The sequence below is a fragment of the Micromonas commoda genome, chromosome 9 (genome assembly GCF_000090985.2).
Source record: "Micromonas commoda chromosome 9, complete sequence".
Taxonomy (NCBI): domain Eukaryota; kingdom Viridiplantae; phylum Chlorophyta; class Mamiellophyceae; order Mamiellales; family Mamiellaceae; genus Micromonas; species Micromonas commoda.
In genome coordinates this window covers 178,135-203,478 of record NC_013046.1, presented here as the reverse complement: position 1 = coordinate 203,478, position 25,344 = coordinate 178,135, and the positions used below count along the sequence as shown (strand labels likewise).

The window sequence follows — 25,344 nt, the reverse complement described above, 5'->3', positions numbered from 1 at the left end:
GCACAATATTTTTTTGATGAAAAACCAGACCGTTGCAAAAATGCACTGAAGGCCGGTGTTGACTTCGTTGGCTAAAAAAAAGCGTTCTGCGAGCGGCGGCGAAATAATGATGAAGGTGGTCGAGGGGCGGTCAGATGCCCTTGTAGTAGGCATCCTTGATGGGACCTTTCGCCTTCAGCGCCGCCTCTTTCTGCGCCTTCTTCTCCTTGCTCGTCAGCTTCTTGTTCTCCTTCGCCCCCTTCAGCGCCACGTCAGCGGCGGCGTCCTCGCCGCCCTTCTTCAGCGCGCGCCTCTCCGCGACGGACATCTTCTTCTCCTTGCCCTCGATGGCCTTGGCGACGACCATGCCGTCGCCCACCGTCCACGTCTCGTTGCACAGCTCGTTGATGAAGGCCTGGTTGTGCGATATGGTCAGCACGCCGCCCTGGAAGTCCTTCAGCGCCTTGGTAAGCGCTGCCAAGGTGTCGTTGTCGAGGTAGTTGGTGGGCTCGTCCAACGCGATGATGTGGGGGTTGATCCACATCGCCGCGGCCAGCACCAGACGCGACTTTTGTCCCCCGGACATTCGCTTGATCTTGCCCATGGCGAGGTCCTGGTCGATTCCGAACTGCTCCAGGTGCAGACGGACCTCCTCCTTGGTCAACGGCCGGAGGTCCATGCCCGATTGCATCGCCTTGAGCTTCTCGTCAAAGTTGCGAACCATCTTCATGACGTACTCGTCCTTTTTCATGAGCGACGTGATGGGCTCCCACTCGGTGTCCTTGTCCTCGCGGCCGCTCCTTCGGCACTCGTAGAACAGGGTCTTGCCGCGCTCCTGGCGACCGATGATCTCGCTGATCTGGCCGCGCTCCATCGACTGCTTGAGCTCATCCTTGGAGAGGTTGTGAGAAGACCGCTTGGCGATTTCCTTGTCGCGGCCCAGGTAGAAGCGGTTCTGCAGGTACTCCAGCGGCGTGTTTTCGATGCTCTCCTCGAGGTGATGCATGGAGTGCTGCGCGATGTACGCGAGGCGCAGGTTATGGTGCTGCCACACCTCCCCGACGCCCTCGTCGGGCGAGAGCTCGCCGATCAGCAGCTTCATCAGGGTCGTCTTTCCCGCGCCGTTGGCGCCGATGAGCGCCGCTCGCGAATCTTGCGTGATCTTCACGTTGGCGTTGGTGAGAATCTTGCGGTCGGTGCCGGGGTAGGTGAACGCCACCTCTTTCATGTACATCACGCACTTGTTCCTGGACTTGACGCCCTCCAGCGGGCCGGGCTCGGGGAAGCGAATGGGCTTGATGTGAGCCGGTTGGTTGTCGCCGATGGAGTCAAAGGCGTACTTCACCGGAGCCGGAGATTCACTTCTGGAAGGCCCGTTCTCATCCAGAGACGCCAGCGAGGCGACCGACGCGCTGTGAGCCATCTCGGCGAGGTTGGCGTTGCCCCCGATGCTCTCGATCTTCTTGATGGCGTTGTTCGGCGACGGCAACGCGGCGACAATCTCGGGCTTGAGGCTCTGAAAATCCTTGAAGCCCATGGGGTAGTAGGTCAGGTTCTTATCGTGGAGGTGAATGACGTCGGTGAGGACGTCCGCGAGGAAGTCGTAGTCGTGCGACACCAGGCAGATGGTGGTGTTCGTGAGGGACTTGAGGTAGTTGGTGAGCCAGGCGATCGCGGCGGTGTCCAGGTGGTTGGTGGGCTCGTCGAGGAGCAGGACCTCGGCGTCCCAGAGCATCGCCCTCGCGATGGCCAGCTTCATCCTCCACCCTCCGGAGAGCGACTGGATCGTCGCCGCCATCTTCACGTCGTCGAAGCCAACCTCCTTCAGGGTGTTCACCACGGTCTCGCGGCTGACGCCCTCGGGAACCATCTGGACCATGAAGTCGACGATGGTCTCCTCCTTTTCGCTGAGAATCTCGTGCTGGATGTAATAGACGGAGACGTCGGGGGGGAAGCCCGCGATGTCCTTCGCCGCTACGCGGTTCAGCAGCGTCGTCTTGCCGGTGCCGTTCTGTCCGACGATGCCGTACGTCTTTCCGCGCTCCAACGAGAAGTTGGTGCGCTGGAGAAGCACCCGGCCGGCGAAGGCAAGGATGATACCCTGGAGATCGACGATGTAGTCCTTCTGCTCGTCGTCGAGAAGCGCCGCGGCGTCGAGGCCCTTGTACTCCAGCACCGCGCCCTCCGCCGCGGACTTGAGCTGCTCCTCGTCCATCATACCCTCGAGCAGCGCGAGCAGCTCGTGCTTCACGTCGTTGGCGAGGATCGAGGGCGGGATTCGCATCGGAGCAGACTCGATGACCCAACCGCCCAGAGAAGCCGCGTACGCCTTTGTCTCGGCGTCGACGCCGCCCTGGACGGATTCCAGAGCCTTCACGACGCACGTCGTGGCGTCCTTCCTGTCACCGCTCGCGCCCTGGCCCTCTAGGCCCTTAAGCAGGCTCCCTTTCGCCTTGGCGGCGCACTCGCGGAGATCCGGGTGCGAGTGTTCCTCGCACTTCTCCAGCTCGGGCTTGAGGCTCGGGATGAAGGGGTTCAGGTCTCGAACGTCGTCGACGAGGGCGCAGATGTTGCCGCACGTCACCGCGGCTTTTTGTTTGAGCTCCTTGGTCCGCTCGCGCAGTCCTCGGAGGATGATGGGGAGGACGACGGCGAGGCTCGGCGCGTCCATGGAGTTGACGAAAGTCGTCTCCATCAGCTTATCGAGGCACGTCTCCGTCTCCTTCTGGGGCTCCCTGATGGCGTCCATGACGAGGTGGAGCATCCCGAGCACCTCGGCATTCTTCACGCACCGGCAGATGGGCTCCATGACGTGGCCCGCGAGCGCGGATACCTTCGGGTGGGTATCGAAGACGCACTCCAGAAACGCCGGGAAAATCTCCGGAATGGTTCGCATGAAGTACTGCGGCACCCGCTGCGCGAGGTCGCCGCAGGTGCCGAGGGCGCCGCACTTCGCCTGCCAGCTCTTGTGCCCCATCGCGAACACCAGCGCGGGGGACAGCAGCTTCATCGCCGTCAGCGGGAGGCTCTTGACCAGCGCCGTCTGTCCGGCGTCCGCGGCGGCTCTCACCTCGGCTGATGCGTCGCCCTGAAGCGCGAAAACCTTGGGCGCGAGCTTCACCGCGAAGGGCTCGAACGCCCTGCCCGCGGTGGCGCACATGTGGGCGTACATCGCGCACGCCCCCGCGCGAGCGATGGCGTCCTTCTTGGCGTCGAGAGCCTCCTCGACGTGCGTGACGGCTCCGAATTTTGCGATGGAAGACCCGCCAAAACCGGAGAAGAGGCCGGCGACGCCCGCGGCGCCCGCGCGTCGCTCGGACTCGGACGCGGACGTCGTGGCGTCGGTCATCAGCTGCTTGACCAGCGCGTTCGAGGCGACGCCGAGGTCGGCGGCGAGCGGGGCGAGCGCGGGAGCCGCGACGAAGCATCCGTGGTCTCCGAGCGTCCCGAGCGATTTCAGGATGAGCTTGAGCGCCGGTTCCCGCCCCGCGTCGCCCGCCGGGAGGGACGTCGACGCGCAGTGGCCGTAGAGCGCGACGAGCGCGCCGCGCCTGTGGTCCTCGGACCGGGCCTGCGTGGCGGCTTCCGCGGCGACGACCTTGTCCTCGACCATCTTCGCGAGCGCCGAGAGGATCTCCGCGGACTTGCCCTCGGCGGCGTCGCCGGACAGCGCGGCGCGCGCGATGGAGAGCGCGGCGACGCGGACCTCTTCCGCGACGTCGCCCGTCGCGACGGCGACGGGGGAGGACGCGATGTCGCCCGAGACCACCGCCGCGACGAACGAGGCGTGATCGGACTCGAGCACAGCCTCCTTCGCCTTGGTGATGTCCGCCGCGCTTCGCTCGTCGGCGTCGTTCGCGGACTGCGCGCTCATCTCCGACAGGTTGCCGAAGGACGCCACGCGGCCGCTGCACGATTCGGGGAGGGGAGGAGGGGACGGCGCGTCAGCGAAGGGGCGTCGCGTCGCGGTCGGGCCTTAAAGGAACAAATCTCTCCCGCCGCCGCTTTTCGGCGCGTGGGGACGAAGCGTCGGACGTTGTGGAGATCGGGGCGGACGCGCGGGTGAGCGCGCGGGGCGGAACGCGGGCGTGGACGCACCGGTGCTCGAGGGTGATGCCCATGATGATGTGCCTCGACTCGCGTCGAACGCGGAGCGGGAGCGGGTGCCCTCGAAGACTGACGCGCCCCGCGTTCAAGAAGGCACTTTGGCGGCTCCTCGCGCCGGAAGATAAGCGGTCCGCAGTGACTCTGGCAAGACGGTGGTGTGAACACGACGGTTCGTCTGTTCGTGACCCGCGACGATTGATATTTTGGAAAAATACTCACGTGTCTTGGAAAACAACCGACGCCCGACCTTATCTACATCACGTCCAGCGAATCGCCCTGGACTTTGGCCTGTTCGCGCCCCACACCGGCTTCCCCACCGGCTCGTTCTCGTCCCTCTTGGGCCGCACGCCGCGCACCGCGCGCCTCTGAAGCCCCGCGACGCGAGGAGCCCTGTCGGGCACGGTGTAATTCGGACCAATCGCCCTCTGCGGCGGCGGGGTTTTGGCCGCCGCCCCCGCGCCGACGTCGCCCATCTTCCTCGCGCGCGCCAGCTCGGACGGCCGGACCGTGTGCCCCTTCGCCACCACGTTCACGTTCCCGCCGCCGGGCACAGCCCCGAGCGGCGCGTCCGCTCGCACAAACTTGGAACTCACCACGAATTCCTCGAGCGCGTTCAAATCAGTCACACCCGCGTCCGCGGCGGACGCGGGCGCGTACGGTCGATTGTAACGGTCGATCGTAACGGTCGGCGCATCGTAGTCGTCCATCGAGACGCGCACGGGCTCGCGAATGCCCTCCGCGGAGAGGCGCACCGGGGGTTTGTCCCTGGACGCGCGGAGCGACGGCGCGGCGCTGACGGGGCGGCTAGACCCCCGGGACCCCCCGGCTCCGCGAGGAGCCGCCGCCAGTTGCGCTCGCACAGCCGCAAGCTGCGCCTCGAGGTCCCGCTCGCGCTCGGCGAGGTCCCGCTCCCGGACCGCGTGCGCCGCCTCCCACTGCGCCTCGTGCAGCTGCCGCCGCTTGCCGTCGAGTTCCTCCTGGAGCCGCCTCTTGTCAGCCTCCAACTCGGCGACCATGTCGCGAAGTTGCGGCGTGTGCGCCGACGTCGGTCGATTGGAACGGTGGTGATACCGGTCCATCTCAAAGTTCCGGTCCCGGTCGAACTGCCTCGAGGAGCGCAGGGACCCGAGGTCGCGGTCGGCCCGGGGCGGCGAGGGCGGGGGCGAGCCCGGGGGCGGGGAGTGCACCACCCTCGACGGCACGTGCCCCTCGAGGCCCGGAACGTCGCCAAAGTCCAGCTGGCGGTTGGCGATTGGCTTGGGGTCGACGGACGCGGGGGGCGAGTGGATAACCTTGGACGGCCTGGGCGCGGGCGCGGGTGACGCGGACGCGGGAATGAACGCGTCGTCGTCACAGGCGGCGGCGGCTTCCGAGCCCCCGGCGGTCGTAACGGTCGTAACGGCTTCGTCCGACGCCGGCGGCGGCGGTTCGAAATCCTCGAGCCCGTCGTCGAGGACGACGTCGCCGACGAAATCTCCGAAATCCTCGCCGGGCATCCCCGGCTCCGGCTCGGTGCCCGTGAGGGGTCTGGGCGGCGCCGGCGGGGAGTTCATGACTCGCCCGCCCCCGGCGGTTGTAACGGTCGTAACGGCCGCGTCGCCGGTGAAACCGACGTCTCCGTGTTCGTCGTATTCGCCGCCGTTCATCGCCGCCATCTGCGCCTCTTTGAGGGCCAACACCCGGCGCTCCTCCTCGATGGTCTCTTGTATGCGACGCTCGATCTTGGCCTCCTGGATGGCCTCCTCGAGCGCTCTGATGCGCTCCTGCTCCTTCTTGATCCGAACCTGCTCGTCGAGGTCCTTGATGAGCTGAAGCCGCTTCACCTCCGCCATCGACAGCTCCGCCGCCGTGTGATGCGCGCCGGTCACCTTACCAAGGTCATTCGGGCCCGCGTTCACCTCGCCCCCGAGATAGAAGGACGACGGCCCGCCTCCCGCGCGGCGGAACGGGGAGGAGTACTCGCCCGCGCCGGGATTGACCCCTCTTCGCGGCACGCCCGCCATCGGCGCCCTTTGGTCCCCGCCGGGGTATCCGACAATCTCGGCGACGCGCCCGGGCGAGAGCGACTCGTTCATCGCGTTGGACGCCGCCGCCGCCGCCGCCTGCGCGTTCGCCGGGGAGCGGATGTCGACGCCCTTGAGCTCGGCGATGAGGTGCCCGCGGTCGTCCACGAGGGGTTCACCGCCGCCGCCCCGTTTACCCCACCTGTCGTAGTGGCTCACGCGGCCAACCTCGGCTTTCTCTCGGGCGTCGTCCGCCTCCTTAATCAAGCGTTCGCGCTCCTTCTTGAGCCTCACCTGCTCGTCGAGCTCGGCGCGGAGTCTGTCGCGCTTCTCCTGCCTGATGCGCGCCTCCGCGGCGGCGCGCGGGTCCCTGGAGAACTCCACCGGGTCCACCCCCGCGACGGAGAAGGACACCGGACCGGGCGTCCTCTTCATTCGCCGAACGTTGAAGTAGTCGGGGTTCTCCGGGAGGTGGCCGGGGAAGGCGCCGGGCGAGGGCGCGAGCGGGCGGCGGGCGTGCGCGACGGCGGCGGCGTGAACGGCGTGGTCGGGCGCGAGGGTCTCGACGCCGCCGGCGCCGGCGAGTCGCTCGTATTCCGCCGCGTCGAGGTGGTCCATCTCCTCGGAGAGCGCAGCCATCTTGGCGACGCCGCCGGCGGGGATGGTGTATCCGCCGACGTTATCGTCCCACGACGGGTACGCGCGGATGCCGCCGTCGTTGGGTGAGGCGAAATGTCGTCGCTCGCCGTGTCCGCCGCCGCCGAGGCCGGGGATCTGCGCCGGGTCGACGACGACGTGATTGGCCTCCTCCGTCGCGTTGGGGTACGCGCCGGGGGGCATCGGGCGCTGCTTTGGAACGGGGCTGTTCGCGGATCGCTCGCGCTGGAGGACGTCCAGCGCGTCCTTCTCGCGTTGAAGATACGCGGTGTTGCGGTCGACCTCCTTGCCTGCGTCGATGGGAGAGGAGGAGAGCGCGAATGCGTCAGCGTCGTCGTCGTGGGGAATCTCACTCATCGTTTTTTTTTTGAATATCGCACCGAGCTCCTCGAGGTATCGTCGCTCCCTCTCGGACACCTCGTCCTCCTTGCTGGGCTTTCGCCGGGCGGCGCCGCGGCCCCGGATGGGCACCGGCTTGGGCGGCTTCGTCCCGGGCTTGGCGAAGGACATCCTCGGCTCGGAGAAGCGCGTGTCTTCGCTGTGTGGGCACCTCGGCTCGTCACAACGGTCAACGACGGAGGCGCGGTTCGTCGTTGAAATTAGCGCGCGGCGCGGCGCGGTTGTCGGAGGACATCCACCCAGCCCACCCGTCGTGGGTGTTGACGAAGCAAAGACACACAATCGCGGTCGCCGGTGTTCGCGACGAGCGGGCGCGCGGGGGTGGGGGGACGTCGATTCGGACGCGACGATTCCCTTCGCGATGTCGCCCACCACCGTGTTGGTCCCCCTCGACGGCGAATCCCTCCCGACGCACGCCGAATCTTCGAGCCTGCCCGCGCTCCTGACGCAGCCCCACGCGCGTCCGATCCGATGCGTGGCGTCGATGCCCGGGCACATCGCGTTGGCCGTCTCGGGAAGTACGTACGTTCACGCGTGCTCCGCGCGGCCCGGCGACGCGAAAAGCGCCGAGGCTGCGATGCGACGCGCGTTATCGCAAAAGAACGGGCCGGCCGGCGGCGTCGCGCGGACGGCGTCGAGCGACCTGCGCGCGGCGTTCGGCAGCGGAGAATTCGGGGGCGTCGTCGACGGCGCGGGCGACGTCGGCGGGGACGATCGACGTCGCGACTCGCAGCTGTCGTTCCACGGCGCCTCGCCGGTGGCAAAGCTCATGTTCCTGCCGCAGGACGATTCGCGGAACGTGCCGTGCGTGCTCGTGGCGGTGCAGGAGAACGGCGCGGTGGCGGCGTGGTGCCGCGTGAGCCGAGCAGGCGACGACGACGACGACGCCGTCGGGTGGACGGAGATGGCCGAGCCGAGCGTGCCGGGGGGACCGCCCGAGATCGCGCCGCCGCTGCGGGGGTACCGCAAGGGTGCGCACGGGGTGGTCATCGACGCGGCGCTCGCGGTGACGGAGGCGGCGGACGGCGACACAGCTGGCGGCGGTAAAAGCGGCCTCTGGGGCGGGTGCGTCGTGCGAGTGGTGACGCTCGTTGATTCCGTCGGAAGCGATCGATCGGACCCGTACGGATCGGCGTCTAACGCATCGTTCGGTTCAAAGCGCGTCCCCTCGCTCATCGCGCGGGAGGTTCGCATGCCGTCGGTGGAATCAGTCGCCCGGGCGGTTCGATCGCCGTTTTCCTTCGTCAGGGACTCGACGCCGACGACGCCGTCGACGACGCCGGCGGCGGACCCTTTGAAAGACCGAACCGAGACGGCGACGATTGCGGTGGAGTATCCCGGCGCAATCGCCCTGCTCGGCGCTGGCGGGAGCGATCTGTGGGTGGTGTGCGCGGGAGGAGGAGGAGAAGGCGGAGGAGGAGCAGGAGGAGGAGGAGGAGGAACACACGGGCACAAAGGGGAAGGCGGAGGCGGAGGAGGAGGAATGCGCCGCGCGAACGGGTGCGAGGCGTACAGGTGGAACGCGGCACTCGGCGTCGCGACGGCGAGGGTGAACGTCGTCGCCGCCGCCGCCGCCGCCGACGCCGTCGCCGCCCGAATCGACGGCGATCGGGATTGGGAGCTGCCGAACCGCGAAGCTTCGACGCCGGCGGTGGCGTTGACCGCGCCCGGGAGGGAGCTTCTGGCGGTGACGCCGCGCGGCGAGGTCATCGTGGCGTCGCCCCCGCTGCAGAGATGTCCCGTCGGCACCCCGTCGGCACCCCCATCGGCACCCCACGGCCCGCCCGAACCAATCGCGTGGAGACACCTGGCGACGCTCGGAGGTTTCCGCGAGGAGTTTGCGCCGCACGCCGGGGGGGCGGGCAGGCGTTGGGCGTGCGTCGGCTCGGTCGCCGCGCGCGGATCGTTCCTTCACATCGCGTGGTGCTTCGCGAACGACGCCCGCGGCGACCGAGCCGGCGGCGACGCCGTCTCCGGGCTGGACGCCGCCCCGGGGAAGTCCGCGGTGACCACCTACCACCTGTCGACGGGCGTGGCGGTGGGCACCGCGCCGATGCCGTCGCTACCGCCCCCGAGGGGCTCGCTCCCTCTCGCGGACGACGACGACGGCGAGGGCGGTGATGGCGACGACGACGACGACGACGACGCGGGGCGGCGACGGCGGCGGCGGCGGCGGCGGCGGCGCGGGCTCGTGGTCGTCGCGCCCGGCGTCGGAGCCTTTCCGGAAATTATCGTGACGGCGTACGAGACCGGCGGCACCGCGGGGGTGTTCCGACTGGAACAGCGCGTCCCCGCGTCGCTCGCCGCGTCCATCGACGCCGTTGTCGACGGATCCCTTGTCGATCCCTTATCCGTTATTGAGCCCCCCCCCTCCGCGGTTCGGCGCGCGGCTCGGACGCTCCGTTTACTCGCGAACGAATGCGCGGGGTGGGGCGGGTCCGCGGAGGGAGCTCGGCGTCGCGCGTCGCTGGCGCTCGCCGAGCTCGAGGCGATCGCCGCCGCGCGGGGTTTCGAGCTCGATCTCGATGACGGCGACGATGACGAAGGCGGCGGCGCGTTGAGCGCCGGCGGGACGCTTCGAGCGGCGCTGTTACTCCGCGAGAGGGACGCGGGCGCGGTGAACGCGGAATCGTGGCGGTCCGCCGCCGCGAAGTGCGTGGAATCCGTTCGGTCCCCGGCGTCCGCGTCGTCGTCGTTCCAGGGGTACTTGTCGTCGTCCGCGGACGTGCGCGTCGTCGAGGACGCCCTGCGCGACGCCGAGGCGGTGGACGTCGAGAAGTACCCCTCGAACGACGAAGTTTCCGGCGAGGTTTCCGAGAGCAAGTGGAAGCGGCTCGGCACCCCCGCGATGGCCAGGCGGTTGGACCCTGCCGAGTGGGACGACGCGACGTGGTACGACCTCGAAGATGACGTCCCGGTGCACGCCGATATGCGCGTCGGGCTGGCGGTGATGGAGTCCGCGGAGGCGTCGTCCGCGGCGGCGGTGCCCGAGTCTAAGGCGCTCGACGCCGACGACGGCGACGCTCTCATAAAGTGCAGAAACGCGATTCATCTCGCGACGCAGGCGGCGAGGGCGCGCACGGAGCCCACGGCGGCGCTCAGCGCCGGGACGATGTTCGATAACCACGCGGCGGAGACGGTGGCGGACCTGTGCGACGGGAGCTTCGACGGGGGAAACGTTATTCGCGCGACAGGGGACGCCTTCGACGACGCGTTTCGGCTCGCCGTCGACCACATCTCGACGGCGACGCTCGGCGCGGAGGAGAGGGTCGCCAACTCCAGAGGGGGAAAAACCGGGCACTCCTCCGACGCCGACCCCGGCCAACGAGACTACGGCGTGTTCGAGTCCACGTGCGCCGTGTTGCACGCGTGTTGGCCGCGCGCGTTGCCCAGCTTTGCGCGCGCGTACGCGTTTAAAAGAGGCGTGCCGGCTAAGAAAATCGCGACGGTCGCGCTTCGACGACTGGCGCCGACCAAGTTGGAACTCTCGGACTGGCCGGCTGGTGGGGTGTCGTGCGTCGCTCGCGCGTGCTTGCTGCACGTCGCGGGGCACACGCGGGTCGCGACGTGGATGCTCCTGACGGGTGTTCGATGTACGAACGACCCGGAGGCGGCGTTGAACGAGATGATGGAGCGGTGCGCGAGGGTAAACGCCGAAAAGGAAGTTTCCGGCGATGTTCCGGAAAAGTTCGACACTCCGGGCGCGCGGCGTTCGACGCTCGTCCGACACTCGTCTGAGGAGGACGACTCGTCGGACTCGTCTGGCGACGACGACGACGACGCCGGCGACGGGGCGCCCATGTCCGCTCGCGCTTTCGCGGCTTTCGGCGGTTCCTCGATTAAAGCGGGATTACATCGGGAAAGGCCCGGGAAGGAACTGCGGTCGACGCCGCTCGGCTGGCGCCTCGCCACGGAGCTCCTTCGGGCGTGCGCCTCCGTCGACGACGTCCAGGCGACCGCGGACGTCTTCGACGTGCTCCGTGCGTCGTTCACGGCGAGCGCGGGCGCCGCGTCCGCGTGGCAAAGTCCGCAGAGTCGTAGCCAAAGTCAAAGTCAAAGTCCTCCATCCGCGGCGCCGCCAAAGCAAACTTGCGTTGACGTCGCGGAGGACGGACTCTGCACCGCGGAGGGTGCCGCGGCGGCTTTCTTGGCCGCCGCGGGGGTGGCGGCGAGGTGTTGGGCCGGAGGTGCCGTCGCGGAGGCTGCGCGCGCCTTTGAAAAACTGACGAACGTCGACCCGAACGAGGGCATAGACGAGCGGCACGACGCGCCGAGGCTCGTGACGTGGGATTCGGCGCGGGTGGACGCGCTGGAGAGGCTGGCGGGGGAGGCGGCTTCACGGCTGAGGGAGATGGCCGCGAACGTGCGGGCGTGAGCGACGCGCGCGAGACGCGCGCGAGTAGTCGAGTCGATGTGCGTAGTCGATCCGATTGGCGTCAACGCCAACCCCCTCTCGTAACTGCTCGTCGCCGCCTCGCCGCGGCAAACGCACGGCAACGGCCAAACCGCCTGGAAAAAAATATCTCGTTGGACGATTGATCGACGCACTCGTCGACGCGCGCGGTCGGAAGGGACGAGGGATCGGCGCCTATGTCGACGAGGCGCGGGCTGGTGAATAACCTGTTCCTGGGCGCGGGCGTCGGGGTGAATCTTTACGGCGCGTACTTCGTGCTCGCGTTCCAGGGCCACCTGCCGCCCGACTGGTTGCCGGGCGCCGTGCTCGGGTACGACGAAGCGGTGGCGCGCGGTGACGATCGTCGTTCGGCGCGCGCGGGGGAGGGGGCGGGAGGTGTCCGGGGGAGTACGAGCGCGGAAGGTGGCGTCGGGGGACTGGGGATGTCGAAAGTCGCGACGCCCCCGCCCCCAAAGCGCGGATGGTGGGGCACGAAACGCCCCGGTGACGGGAGCTCGACCGCGCGGTGACTCGCCGATTGTATCGATTGCTGAAAATAGAGTACAAGTGCACGCGACGGGACTTGACACACACGTCGGGGGAAAACACACACGAACGGGATGAATGGGACTCGACGCCTCCGGTCGACGACTCGTCGATCACTCCCACAGCAGCCAGCTGGGGGAAGCCTCCTTCGCGCTCGCCTTGAACGCCTTGGCGTTGTTTGCCAGCGTCGCGACTCCGTACTGCTCGGACACGAGGCGCCTGGCCTCGCCCACCGTCCTCGCCCTGTTCTGCTTGGCCGCCTCCTGCATCTGCAGTATTCGCACGCGCTCCTCCTCTACGAGTCGCTCGGCCTCGGCGACCGCCTCGGCGTACGCGAGCTGCTCGGCGAGGCGTTTGGCCTCCTCTCGTTTGGACGCCGAAGTGACGGGTTCAAATTCGGCGATGCTGGCGAGTTCGTCCTTGGCAACCTTTGCGGTTTTCCTCGCCTCAAACTCGCGGCTCGCAGCCTCCTCCGCGGCAGCCTCAGCCTCCGCGAGTCTCGCGACGAGCTCCCAAGCCTCCTCGCGGCGCGCTTTCGCCCGCTCCTCGCTCTCCTTGGCGACGGCGGCGGCTTGCTCTCGAGCCAATCGAGCCTCCTCCTCCGCCTCAGCCTCCCGAGCCGCCTCAACCTCGAGCACCCGCTTGGCGTAAGCCAAAGCCTCCTTCTTCAGCGCCTTGGCGCGCTGCTCAGACTGCTGGGATATCGACTGCGCCATGTCGCGCTTGAGCGCCAGCATCTCGGCCCTGTTGGACTCCTTATCCAGGCGGTCATCCGCCCACAACTTGCGGGTCAGCGCGTGCTCAAACGCCGACCGCGCGGTGATCACCGCCGCTTGCACGCGAATCTTGGTCTCCACGGCGGTCTCGCGGCGCTCCTCGACGACGCGAACCTCCGTCTTCTTCGCGGACGCCGCGGCCATCGCCTCGCGGAAGTTTTGGCGCGCCTTGCCGAGTAGCTCGCGCGCGGCGGCGAGCTTGACCTCGGCGCCCTTGGCCCTTTGGCTCGCCTCCGCTTTCGCCTCTTCGGCGGCTTCCGCGGCGGCGACGGCCCCTTCGGTGCGCTCCAGGAGGTCCGCCTGCGCCTTCCTGGCGCGATCGAGCGCATTCTTCGAGAGGTCCAGCTCGCGCTGCCACGCGGCGAGAGCGGATGACGCCTCGGCGACGCCGTCGGCGTCTTTAGCGTCCCTGGACGTTCGGAGTTCCTCGTTGCACTCTAGCGTCATGCGAACGGCGTCTTTGTGCCTCGAGTCCGCCTCCATCAGCGCCTGGTCGACGGCGTCCATGGACGCGGCGAGCTCGTTCGCGACGTCGATGGCGTCGAACGACGCCTGGACGGCCGCCTCGTCCGCCGCGCGTTGGCGCTCGAGGTTTACCGTGGACTCCACGACAAACTCCTCCGCCTTTTTGACAGTCTCGGACGCGCGGCGCATGCGCGCGCCGGCTTCCATCTTGGCGTCCGTCGCCGCGACGGCGTCCGCCTCGTCCCGGCGCGCATCCCACGCGGTGGAAGAGTTGGTGCCCGTCGTCTTCACCAGCCTCTCGTTCTCCACCTGAGCGTGCGACAGTCGCTGCGCCGCAGCTTCGAGGTCGTCGGCGCATTCGCGTTGGATGTTCGTCGCATCCGCGAGGGGCGCTCGCGCGAGCTCCACCTGCGCGGCGGCGTCGTACAGGTCCGCCGCCGCGCGCTGCGCCAGGAGTCGGGCCTCTTCCGCGGCGGTCTCGACCTCGACGAGCCTCTCGCGCGTCGCGGGTGGCTCGACGGGCGGCTTCGGCCGAGCGACCACCTGGTTAAAAAAGACGTTCGCGTCGTCGTCGGCGGCGACGCGCGTGTAGCGTTCGCGCGGGAGGTCGACTTCGGAAGGGAGAGTCGACTCGAGGTCCTCGGCCGGGTCGGCGAAGTGGGGCATCGGCGGTTCCTCGAAGGGATCGCGCGCCGCGCCGGGGCCGAATACCCTCGCGATGATCTGCGGGGACGGCGAAGGGTCGTGTCAGCGCGACGGACTCGAGACGCGCTGCGCGACAGGGGCGGCCATCTTGCGCGTATAGAGCGCCCGACGGTTGAACGTTGGGTGCCAAGTGGAAATGGATATAGGGGGCGCGGGTGCGTCGGGGAGGGGGATGGCGCACCTTGCGGGGCGCGCGGCGGGTTGAACGGGCGTGACGGGCGACTGGACGCGTGATGGGCGCGATGCGTATCATGGACGCCATCGTGGGTGGGTGGGAACGCGCTGCGTTGAGTGCGTCGAGGGGCGCATCGTCGAGGGGCGATGCGTCGTTGCTCGGAGATTTTCGGCGAAAAACGCCTCGGCGGCTCCAACGGACATTCACGTCGTTGCGTCGACCAATTAGCCAAAACACGCGCACGAATGCCAGTCACAAAGGAAGCGGTGAAATCGCGACACGGCCGAAACTCTAACTGATTCAATGTGCGTCAAGAAGGGAAACTAATCACAAACTCTGAAAGTCAACGGAAAATCGTCCCCGACCGAGCCCGTCCTGTCACGAAACAAAGAAAGCCGGACGTGCCGAATCCCGAGCCACACCGCGACCGCGCTCGGGCGACCCACGAGCCGTCATGGTGTTCGGATCTCCCTCGGGTCTGGTGCCCGACTATAACCCGGCCAGCCGATACCGGCAGCACGCCAAGGTCTCCACGGTGCGTCCCGAACCCGCGCGCGCCTCCTCACGCCACCCCGCCGGCTCCCACCCCCTTTTGGAATGATTCGCGATCACCCATTTGCCGATTCCGCGCGTCCCGGAACAATTGCCGACCGTCTCGCCGACCGCGTTCGTCCCATCCCGACTCCTCGCGACGCAGGACGAGGCGCTGCGCAACAATGACCCGTACGCGCGAATGAGCGACAGCTACGGCTCGCACGCCGACCAGAAGGCGTACCCGCGCGGTACCCCGTACAAGAAGAACCCCAACATCATCGACGCGTGGGATCCCGACGAGAAGCCCAAGAGACCCGGCGAGGGCGCGCGCGTCTCCGACGTCTACGGCGCGCACTACAGGGATCCCAAGTACAAGGTCCCGCGCGGCGGCGTCGCGCTCTCCGCGCACGGCATCCCTGACCCTCTCGACGACGACGACGAGGCTGAGCGCCTCTCGTCCGCGTCCAGGAACACAGCCGCGCGGACGCTCAAGCCCAAGGCTGGGAAAGGCATCGCGGGAATCGACTACCTCGGCGGGCACGATCAGGAGACGTTCGGGAAGTACTTCACGAACGGCCAGGAGTTCGAGGGGTACTACCAGGGCCTGCACGCGGGCAAGAAGAACGCGTCGCAGTTCACCGGCTCGGGTCTCAACGACAAAAACTGGGTCGATCCCTACGAGAACTATCGCGGCGGAGTGCCCCGACTGGAGCAGCGCCCGCTGCCGAAGACGATGGACATGGACGACGGCTTGCTGATGCACATGGCCCCGCAGAGGCGCGAGCACGCCGCGCCGAAGGTCGGGGAGAAGCGCCAGGAGCTCGAGCGCTTCCGACGGCAGCAGGCCACCCTGCAGGGCGTCAACGACATGTCCATTCAGGATTCCAACAGGCTCGGCGTGGGGAAGAAGGATCCGCGCGCCAGGCCCGACGATCAGAGGCTCATCAAGTCCCTGCTCCCCGAGAAGGAGGGTGGCGAGTACAAGATCGACCACACGACGCGCGCCAAGACGGAGCACAGCGGCAGAGATTTCGAGTCGCACTTCTCCGGCGTCACCTTCGCGCCCGAAGCGAAGGACATTGACGACGGCATATTCCAGGAGGGCCGCTTCAAGGAGGAAATCCGCGACGCCCGCTCGCACATGGCGTTCAAGGACGGCGTGCTGCAGGCGGAGAAGGGCAACACCGACGACGGTATCTTCCAGGAGAAGGGCGAGAAGCGCGGGGGTCTCAAGCCCGGCATGTACGACAGAGAGGGCAGGCGGATCAAGCCGGGCGAGAGGGGCGCCACCGAGAAGGGTCAGATTGGCCGCGGGTTCATCGCCAACGAGAGCGCGACGAACGAGGGCATCTTCGACAAGAACCACGTCAACAAGTGGGCGGCGAAGCGCGCCCAATCGTCCCTCAGCGGCGCGGGGATGAAGCTCGACAACAAGTACACCGACGACGGCATATTCGACGATCGGCACAAGCTGCGCGGCGGCGACGCGGGCAAATCGCAGAGGTCCGCGATGGGCCGCGGGATCGGCGGTCTGATGGCGGACGAGAGCGCGACGAACGAGGGCATCTTCGACTCGCGTCACAAGAACCGTTTCGCCGGGCGCGGGCAGGCTGGTAACCTGAGGGTCGGCAAAGGCGGCATGATGGCAGAGGGGAACAAAGTCGACGAGGGCATCTTCCAATCCGGCCGCAAGATCCAGGGTGCCGGGCTCGACACCAAGTCCTCCCTCAAGTTCTCCGAGGCTGGGATCGTCGGCGACGAGACCGGCACCCAGGTGGACATGTTTCACGGCCCCAAGCAGGGCAAATCGGAGTACGAGCTCAAGGGCCAAGCGTCGTCCTTCCAGGCGGGTTTCATGCCCAAGCAAAAGAACGCGAACGACGGCATCTTCCGAGAGGGCCGCGTCACCAAGTTCGGCGGAAAGGACAACGAGACCGGCCTGGGGCCCGGCCTGGTTCCCACCGCGGAGAGAGCCGCCGACGGCATCTTCCAGGAGGGCCGCACCAACAAGTTTGCGGGGAAGGACAACGAGACTGGCCTCGGACCCGGCATGATACCGCGAAAGGAGTGCGCGAGCGACGGCATCTTCTCCGAGGATCGAACGCTCGCGGGTGGATTCGCGGGCAAGGACACGTACTCGCAGATCGGGAGCGACTTCATGGCCAAGGAGGGGACGTACTTGCGCGAGGATTTCGCATCCGCGTATTCCGAGGAGTTTGCCAACAAGGACACCGAGGACCACTTCGAGGCTGGTCTCATCCCTCAGGTGCAGTGGAAGGGCGGCAGCGAGGCCAAGGCCGCGTTCGAACGTCGAACGCAGCTGAAGGAGTACTACACCAACGCGGCGAAAGCGACGGCGGAGGGGAAGAAGCTCGATTTTTACAAGCGAAGGGGCGCCAACGACGAGGCTCCCGCGGCGGGTCTCGGAGGAAACAGATTTTCTCGGGGCGGCAACCAAATCGCTCGCACCGCGGGCACCGCCCCGTTCGGAACCGGCTAGACGAACGATTTTATTGGTACCAACTTCCTTCATCCGATTCTTCGAAAGAACGAACCAATCGTCGCGTGTCTTTGTATTTGGAGGGGCGGGCCGCGCCGCGTCGTGCCCGTCACAACCTGCTCCTCGGTACATGTAAAAGCCCGCCCCCCGTTTTTCACGCAAAGAGTGCCAGCGCCGCCTCCGCGGTGGCGCACGCCCGGAGCTTCTCGACGTCCACGGACGGCCTACCCTCGGCGATGGCCTGCACGGCCTTGACCTCGTCGGGGGTGCCGCTCTCGAGCATGGCGCCGACGCAGACGCCCTCGTTCACCCAAAACGCCGCGAGCTTGGGCGCGAAATCGCCGACGCAGACGACGTCGCCTCGCTGCAACCCGTAAAACACCCACGCGACTTTGCGAGTCGAGTCCGACTGTTCGAACACCCTGCTGTAAAAGTAAGGCGTGTATCGGTACGGAGCGTTCGCCGTTTGTGTGTCGTCGTCGTCCGCGGCGAGGATGCACCGCGCGCAGTGCGCCGCGGAGGCGCGAGCGTGCGCGACGTGCTCCATGCGAACCGTTTGGTTATCGTCGAACGCGAGCGGAAACGCGGCGACGTCGCCGATGGCGTACACGGATTTGGGCTCGACGTTAACCCCGGACGCGGCGAACGTGTGGTCCACGAGGATACCACCCGGGTTCCTGGCGTCCGGGGTGGTGTCCAGGGCGTCGAACGGGGCGGTGACGGCGCCTGCGCCGACGCCGACCACGACGAGATCCGCGGGCAAGGTGACGCCCCCTTCCAACTCGACCGATTCGACTCGGCCGTCTTCGCCCCGCGCGATGGCGCTCACCTTGGCGTTCTTGTGAAAGACGCACCCCTTGGACTCGTACAGCGTTTCGTAGTGCGCCGCGATCGTCGGGGTCCAGAGGCGCGCCATCACGTGGGGTTCCATCATGACGACGGCGGGTTTGGCGCCGCGAGCGGCGAACGCGGCGGCGGCTTCGAGTCCGATGTAGCCCCCGCCGATGACCACGGGTGCGCGGGCCTTGGACATGGCGTCGTAGAGCGCGAGCGCATCCGCGTGGTCCCTGACGTAGTGTACGCCCGGGAGGTCGCCGCCCATGGACGCCGGGAGCTTGAGCGCGGTGCACCCGATGGCGACGATGAGCTTCTCGTAGCCGAACGAGGCGGACGTGTCGGTGGTGACCGTCTTGGACGCGGCGTCCCAGGAGACCACCCTGGTGCCGAGGTGGACCTCGACGCCGTTGGCGTCGTACCACTCCTGGTTCTGTCGCTCGCCGCCGCCGCCGACGGACGTGTGGAACCCCGGGAGGCGCGCGGGCCCGGTCTCGTTGAGGAAAGCCTTCGTCAGCGCGGGGCGCTCGTACGGGAGGACGTCCTCGGCGCTGATCACGGTGAGGTCGGCGCCGCGGCCGGCGGCGACGACGGCGCGGGCGAAGTAGCCGGCGCTGTTGCCGCCGCCCACGACGACGATCTTCTTGGCGATTCGGGTGGCCATCGCGGAGGGTGCGGAATCGGCTCGCGCGGCGTGGGAGTGGCGACGTGGCGGCACGCGATCTGACGTTTGGACACGAGGTTGTCTGTATCGGAAGGGGCGTCGGGAGAAGTTTCGGGCTCCATCGTCACTCGCGAAGCGCGCGGGTCCGCGGCGATGGGGGACGAGCGCAAGAGGCGTCGGGACGAGTCGCTCGAGCCCCACGCATCGTGCGACGAGCCCTTCGACCCGGACTCGTTCGATTGGGAGGTGAGCGCGCATGGAACTCCGGCCGACGCTCGATCCCTGACCCTCGTTGTCGGCACCACCGCCGAGAATTCTCCACGAGTAATCGCCTCTTCCCAGAACGCTGACCGTCCACCCAACACGATCCCTCCCCAGGCGCGCTACGAGGCTCTCTCGCGCGTGTTCCACACTCCTCGCGATGCGTACCCGCGCGGCTGCCCCGAGGAGCGCGAGCTGCGAGACTTTGTTCCGAAGGCGGCCAGATTTAACGCGAGACTTCGCGCCGCTTCGTCCGTCGCGCGCTCGGGTCTCGACGACGCGGACGCGACGAGGGCGACGACGAACGGCGGCGACGACGGGCCGCTGAACCTGCCGCGAAGGTACGATCCGCGGTACAAGGTCAACGCCGCGGTGCTCACCGCGCCGCGCCCGGAGCTTGAGCGCGCGGCGCGCCGCGAGCGCCTACCCCCCGCGGCGGTCGACGAGTACAGAAGCGTGCTCGCGCACTACGAAGATTTCCGACAACGACGCTCGCTGGCCAAACTCGTCAAGCTCGCCAAGGACAAGAGCAAGCTTCCCATCGCCGCGGAGATGGACGCCATCGTGCGATCGGTGACGGAACATCCCGTGACGCTCATCGCGGGAGACACCGGGTGCGGCAAGAGCACGCAGGTGCCGCAGTACCTTTTACGAGCGGGATTCCGACGCGTCGCTTTAACGCAACCGAGGCGCGTCGCAGCCACGGCGCTGGCGCGGCGCGTGTCGCACGAAACTCTCAACGAGTGGGGCGGGGAAATAGCGTACAAGATACGCTTCGACACCACCAACGACGGGGCGCGAACCAGGGTGCTGTTCATGACGGAAGGGGTGCTGCTTCGACAGCTGTGCGCGGATCCGGACCTTCACGAATTCGACGTCGTCGTCATCGACGAAGCGCACGAGAGGCACCTCAACACGGATCTCGCGCTGGGTCTCTTGAAGTCAATCACGGAGCGAAGAGCCGAGTTTCGGCTGGTGATCATGTCCGCGACGATCGACCTGGAGATGTTCGCGAGGTACTTTGGCGGATGTCCGGCGATATCCGTCCCGGGCAGGCTGCACCCAATCAAGCTCACCTACCTCGACGCGAACTTGGCGGGTGGCCGGCGGGTAGATCGCGCGGATGAGAAACCGACGGTCGTCGGTTCGAACCCGTCGCGGCGCGGGTTTCGTAACAGGGACACCGGCGAGAGGTTCGAGAGAATCGACCCCCACCCCTACCTGGTGCTGCTTCAGAGAATAGACGCCAAGTACCCGCGAAATCAACGCGGCGACTTGCTCGTCTTTTTACCGGGGATGGCTGAGATCGGCGCAGTCGCCGAGCACGTGCGACCGTACGCGGTGGAGTCCAAGCGATGGATCATCCTGCCCCTGCACAGCGCGCTCAGCGCGGAGGAGCAGGATAAGGTGTTCGACGCCGCTCCCGAGGGCGTCCGCAAGTGCGTTTTGTCCACCAACGTAGCGGAGACGTCGGTGACGATTGACGGCGTCCGTTTCGTCTGCGACAGCGGCCGGCACAAGGAGATGCAGCACGACCCTCGCACCGGGGCCGGGTCCCTCCAGGAGGGGTGGATCAGCAAGGCGAGCGCGGATCAGCGAAAGGGCCGCGCGGGACGGACGGGCCCCGGCGTGTGCTTTCGCCTGTACTCGGAAGTCGAATACGAGCGGTTCCGAAAGAATACGCCGCCGGAGATTTCTCGGGCCAATCTTCAGGGCCTCGTGCTGCAACTCAAGAACATCGCGGGGGGCACGTGCGACGCGCGATACTTTCCGTGGCTGGAACCGCCCCCGAGGGACGCGCTGGAGTCGGCGACGTGGGCGTTGCGGGAGCACGGCGCGTTGACATCCGCGGAGACGCTGACGCCGCTCGGGGGTTTACTCGCGAGTCTACCCGTGGACGTCAACGCCGGGAAGCTGCTGGCGCTGGCGTCGCTGTTCGGGCTGACCGGACCGGCGACGTCGCTGGCGGCTGCGCTCGCGGTCAAGTCGCCGTTCGCGCGAAAGCCCGGCGGTTCGGCGAGCGGTAACACGCGGGAGGCGAGGTTCGATTTCGAGTCCCCTCACGGCGACCCGTTCACGGCGCTCACCGCGTACGCTCGGTGGCTGGACGTGCGAGACGGACGCAGGGAAAACTCGAGGAAGTGGTGCCGGCGGATGGGCCTGGAGGAGCAGAGGCTCGTGGAGATGGCCAAGCTTCAGCGGCAGTTCAGCGACGCGTGCGAGGGGTCGGGGCTGACGAGAAAGAACGGGGGCGGCGGCGGCGAAAGTGGCAAAGGCGGAGACGGGGAGGTCGGAGGTTCGAACCCCCGCGGCGGCGGCGTGGAGAGGGGACGCCACTCCGTGCTGCGACACAAGCGGCGGCTGCTGAGGGACATGCAGCGCGCGCGCGAGCGCGAGCGGGGAAGGCGGGTCCTGGCGCCGGACGGCGACGGCGGCGCCGGCGGGTCCGACCCCGATCCAGACGACGACGACGACGACGAAAAGAGCCCCAGCACCGTGTTCGAGGACGAAATCAGGGCCCTGGACCTCGCCGTTCACGTCGATCTTCGCGCGGCGCGGCGCGCGGCGCGAGGCGGCGCCCTCGGTCGCGGGGAGACGTCGCTGATGAAGGCTATCCTGGCGCAGGCGCTCTACCCTCGCGTCGCGGCGCCCGACTCGAACAACGCGAGTCGAGAACGAGAGAGCGACTGGAGGTTCCACTGCAGGGAGGTTCGCGACGCGGTGTTGCATCCCACGTCGAGTCTCTGCGCCCCGGACCACGCGCCGGCGCCCACCGAGGTGGTGCTCTTCGGAGAGATGCTCGAGACCCACCGGGTGTTTTTGTGCAACTGCGCCAGGGCTCCGGCGCACGCGCTGTTGCTCTCGGCGTCAAACGTCGAGTGCGACGTGTACGCCGAACGAATCTTAGTGGACCGGTGGCTGATGTTACGCGTCAGCACGGCGGGCGGGGGCGAGTCCCTGCTCGTCGCCGCGTCGCGGCTCAGGCTGGCGACGAGGGCGCTGCTGCGCGAGCGCCTGCGTGTCTCAAAGGGCAGCCGCCGACGGTCGTCCAACGGCGGGCGAAGACGCGGCGGCGGCGTTCGAAGCGACGAGGATGTGTTCGAAGAGGCGGACGCGCCGCCCGCGGATCTGTTGGCGGCGGTGCGCGCCGCGCCCGTGCCCGAGGCGGCGAGGCTCATCGCCGAGGAGACCGTCTCGGCGTGCGGCGGCGTGCTCGACGTAGACCCTTCGCACCCTTCGCGCCCTTCGCGTTCGCCGTGGGGGGAGCACGGCGTGCGGGGCGACGACCTCGCGGATGATCTCGCCAAGTTCATCGAGTGGCCGGTGCGATACGACGTCGAGGTGGTTTCCAAATCCGCGCTCCTCCGTAACCTTCCGCCCGAACACGAGCCCGTCGCGGACGGAGTGGGCGACGGCGCTCGGAAAACAAACGCGTCGTCGTTCGTGGGCATAGCCGTGGCGCCGTGGCTTAGATGGGCGGGGCTTCGCGAGAAGGAGGACGACCTCGCCGACCACGCCGCGGCTCCACACCTTCGCAAGCGGTGGAAGTGCCCCGCGTGCGGGAAAACGATGATGGCGTTTTATCAGGAGATTGATCGGCACAGGGAGCGATGCGGCTTGCCCGAGGAGGAGCGGGACCCCGCCGCGCTGCCGGCGAACTTCGGCAAGGGCGGAGGGTCCGGACCGAGTCTGCAGGAGGAGCTGGCGGGTGGGGCGAACTTGGGTTTACCGCGAGAGGCGCTGTCGCTGCGGCCGCCGGCGACGACGAGCACGAGCGAGTTCGCGGACGCTCCGAAACCGAGAGACGATCCGGGCGGGAATCGATCCCCCGACCTCAAGTACGATCCCGGCGGGCACGTCAACCTGTTCGACGGCGCGAGCGTCGCGCAGGGGGGCGATGCACCCTCGGGGCCGACTCGATCTTTCGGGTGCGAGAAGTGCGGGAAGACGCTCGAGCTCACGACGGTTGGGATTTTGAAGCACAGAAGGTCGTGCCGGGGGTAAGTACGAAGGTAACTTTTAAGAGTAGTCAAAGTCGCATAAACCCCGAGCCGTCGTTTGATTCTACGTCGGGCGATGGCGGCGCTAGCATCACGACTCAGCGCTTCTTCTTGTGCACTCCGCTGTGCGCGTCTTTCAGATGCTTGTGCAGCGCGTTGCCCGACGCGAACGTCATCTTGCACAGCTGGCACCTGATCTTGTTGGCTCCCGCGTCGGCGTCGGGCTTCTCGAAGCCCTTCTTCTTGGCGCGCCTGTTCGGCTTCTTGGCAGCCGCCTCCTCCTGGGCCCCGTCGTCATCGTCGTCATCGTCCGGCGCGGGCGTCACGCCGGCGCCGTCATCGACAACCTCAGCGTCGAGGACATCGAACATGCTCGCCCTCTGAGCCGCCGCACGCGCGGCGCCTTCATCGTCCTCGTCCTCGTCCCCTTCCGCGATCGCGTCGGAATCCGAGTCCAACAGGTGCAGCGGGTTGGAGGGCACGACGGGCGCCTCGACGTCCTTCTTCCGCGCGTTGAGCTTACCCTTCTTGAGCAGCGCCCGAGGTTTGTTCCGCGCGAGCCGCTCGGCCCGGCCCACCGTCGTGACCGACTCCGTCTCGGAATCGGACCCCGACCCAGAACTTAACTCCCCGGCGTCGGCGGCCACCGGCTCCTTGAAGGCGACTCGACGCTTCGTTCGCATCATCCGACCCAAAGCGTCGTCTTCGTCCTCGGATTCGTCCTCGGAAGACGAACCGTCGCCGTTGTCGGAATCTGTGTTGGCGCGCGGGGTGGCGGCCTTGGTCCTGGCGTGGCCCATCATCCTCGCGAGCGCCGCGTCCTCGTCCTCGTCCGAGCCCGATTCGTCCTCGGACTCCTCCTCGTCCTCGCTCGCCAGCCGCGGGTTCTTGCTCTTGTCCTTCGGCACCCAGTTCCGATACAGATCCTTTCGCTCCTCCTCGTCGTCCGTCTCATCCTCCGTCTCTTCATCCTTCTCCGCCTCGTCATTCTCGTCATTCTCGTCCAGGTTGAGGTTGCGAAGATTCTCGCGAAGGTTTCGTCTGGCTTCGTCGTCGCTCTCGCCTTCGCTTTCTTCGTCGTCGCTCTCGCCTTGACTGTCTTCGTCCTCCAACGCCGCCTTGACCACCTCCTCGTCCTCCATCATCTGCTCTTTCAATCGTTGCACCGCCGCCTTGTGCTGCTTCGACTGCTCGTGGTTCTCCCACTGCTTCTGGGACTTGAACTTCTTCTTGCACACGGGGCAGTACAGATCCTGCTTCCGCGCTTCCTTTCTTGCCTTGGCCTCCTCCTCCTTCTCGATCTCCCTGGCCAGCCACTCGGGCGCCTCGGCCTGCGCCCAGTCCGCCTCGACGTACGCGCTCGCCGCCTCCGCCTTGGCTTTCTTAGCCGCCAGCCTCTTGCGCTCCGCCGCCGCCGCGCGCGCCTTCTCCAGCTTGGCCTGTTCCGCGGAGTGCGCGATGAACCGCTTGTCCCGCTTGCGAACAAACGCAATGAGCTGCCGGACGGTGTCGTTAAACTCCCTCGCCTCGCCCCGTCGAAGCTTCTTGTTCTCCTCGTCCATCAGGCGCCTGACCTTGCGGTTCTGCGCCTCCGCGAGGTTGTACTCGTCCGCCCACGCGAACGTCTTCATCGTGGCGAAGAGCCCCCAGTGTTGGTAGAAGGACTTCACCTGCGTCCACGGGGCGTCGGATGCGCCGAACGCGGGCGACGCCTTGAAGTGGTCCTTGCCCGCGGCCAAGCTCGCGGCCTGCTCCTGCTTGTCCAGCGCGGCGAAGAGGGTCTCGTAGGTCTGGTAGAATCCGCCCGGGTCGTCGCCGAAACCCCTGAAGGCGTTGGACGTGAAGTACGGCATGAGGTCGATCTCATCCTCGGGCCTCATGTCCTCGCCCCCCGCGGCGTGTTTCCCCGCTCTCAAGATGGCCTCCCTGTGCGAGTCGTACCACGCTCGCTCGTTAGGGTCGGAAAGCGTCTCGTACGCGCCCCTGACCTCCTTGAAACGCTCCTCGGCCTCCTCCTGCCGGTGCGCGTTCTTGTCGGGATGCCACTCCAGCGCCAACTTGCGATACGCGCGTTTCAGTTCCGCGTCGTCGGCGTCGCGGTTGACGCCGAGGACGTCGTAGTGACACCGCATCTTGTATTTAGGCGGCATGGTTACCTACGCAGTGATGCGAGGTATCTCGCGCGCGCGCCACGCGTGGGATGGCCGCCGCTCGCGATCCGCCCGCGCCTCGCCGAGTGCGCGACGGCGGCGGCGGCGACGAATAAATCTCGCCGCTCCCAACACACCTGACGGGCACGTGCGTTTGTCCGCTCCGATGGTCCGATGGTGGAAAATCAATCGCGA

At 67.3% G+C, this 25,344-nt stretch overlaps 8 protein-coding genes across 8 annotated transcripts; 3 read left to right on the top strand and 5 right to left on the bottom strand.

The window, feature by feature from the left end:
- Positions 1-130: 130 nt before the first annotated feature.
- MICPUN_113371 (ABC transporter) lies at positions 131-3,853 on the bottom strand (the record flags this gene model as incomplete). The annotated part of the gene is made up of 2 exons (XM_002504129.1): positions 131-1,343; positions 1,446-3,853. The coding sequence occupies 2 exons, from the start codon at positions 3,851-3,853 to the stop codon at positions 131-133; spliced, it is 3,621 nt and encodes a 1,206-aa protein (XP_002504175.1).
- A 490-nt stretch (positions 3,854-4,343) lies between these two features.
- Positions 4,344-7,256, bottom strand: MICPUN_61112 (predicted protein; the record flags this gene model as incomplete). Its single annotated transcript, XM_002504128.1, has 2 exons — positions 4,344-7,036; positions 7,127-7,256. 2 exons carry the CDS (start codon positions 7,254-7,256, stop codon positions 4,344-4,346), a joined length of 2,823 nt encoding a protein of 940 aa, XP_002504174.1.
- A 250-nt stretch (positions 7,257-7,506) lies between these two features.
- On the top strand, positions 7,507-12,068 carry MICPUN_61111 (predicted protein; the record flags this gene model as incomplete). The annotated part of the gene is made up of 2 exons (XM_002504439.1): positions 7,507-11,516; positions 11,717-12,068. 2 exons carry the CDS (start codon positions 7,507-7,509, stop codon positions 12,066-12,068), a joined length of 4,362 nt encoding a protein of 1,453 aa, XP_002504485.1.
- Positions 12,069-12,197: 129 nt separating this feature from the next.
- Positions 12,198-14,292, bottom strand: MICPUN_61110 (predicted protein; the record flags this gene model as incomplete). Its single annotated transcript, XM_002504127.1, has 2 exons — positions 12,198-14,048; positions 14,254-14,292. 2 exons carry the CDS (start codon positions 14,290-14,292, stop codon positions 12,198-12,200), a joined length of 1,890 nt encoding a protein of 629 aa, XP_002504173.1.
- Positions 14,293-14,659: 367 nt separating this feature from the next.
- Positions 14,660-17,239, top strand: MICPUN_102151 (predicted protein; the record flags this gene model as incomplete). Its single annotated transcript, XM_002504438.1, has 2 exons — positions 14,660-14,740; positions 14,903-17,239. 2 exons carry the CDS (start codon positions 14,660-14,662, stop codon positions 17,237-17,239), a joined length of 2,418 nt encoding a protein of 805 aa, XP_002504484.1.
- A 154-nt stretch (positions 17,240-17,393) lies between these two features.
- Positions 17,394-18,737, bottom strand: MICPUN_61108 (predicted protein; the record flags this gene model as incomplete). Its single annotated transcript, XM_002504126.1, has 1 exon — positions 17,394-18,737. The coding sequence occupies one exon, from the start codon at positions 18,735-18,737 to the stop codon at positions 17,394-17,396; it is 1,344 nt and encodes a 447-aa protein (XP_002504172.1).
- Positions 18,738-18,890: 153 nt separating this feature from the next.
- MICPUN_61107 (DEAD/DEAH box helicase) lies at positions 18,891-23,003 on the top strand (the record flags this gene model as incomplete). Its single annotated transcript, XM_002504437.1, has 1 exon — positions 18,891-23,003. One exon carries the CDS (start codon positions 18,891-18,893, stop codon positions 23,001-23,003), a length of 4,113 nt encoding a protein of 1,370 aa, XP_002504483.1.
- Positions 23,004-23,097: 94 nt separating this feature from the next.
- MICPUN_61106 (predicted protein) lies at positions 23,098-25,149 on the bottom strand (the record flags this gene model as incomplete). Its single annotated transcript, XM_002504125.1, has 1 exon — positions 23,098-25,149. One exon carries the CDS (start codon positions 25,147-25,149, stop codon positions 23,098-23,100), a length of 2,052 nt encoding a protein of 683 aa, XP_002504171.1.
- Positions 25,150-25,344: the final 195 nt, after the last annotated feature.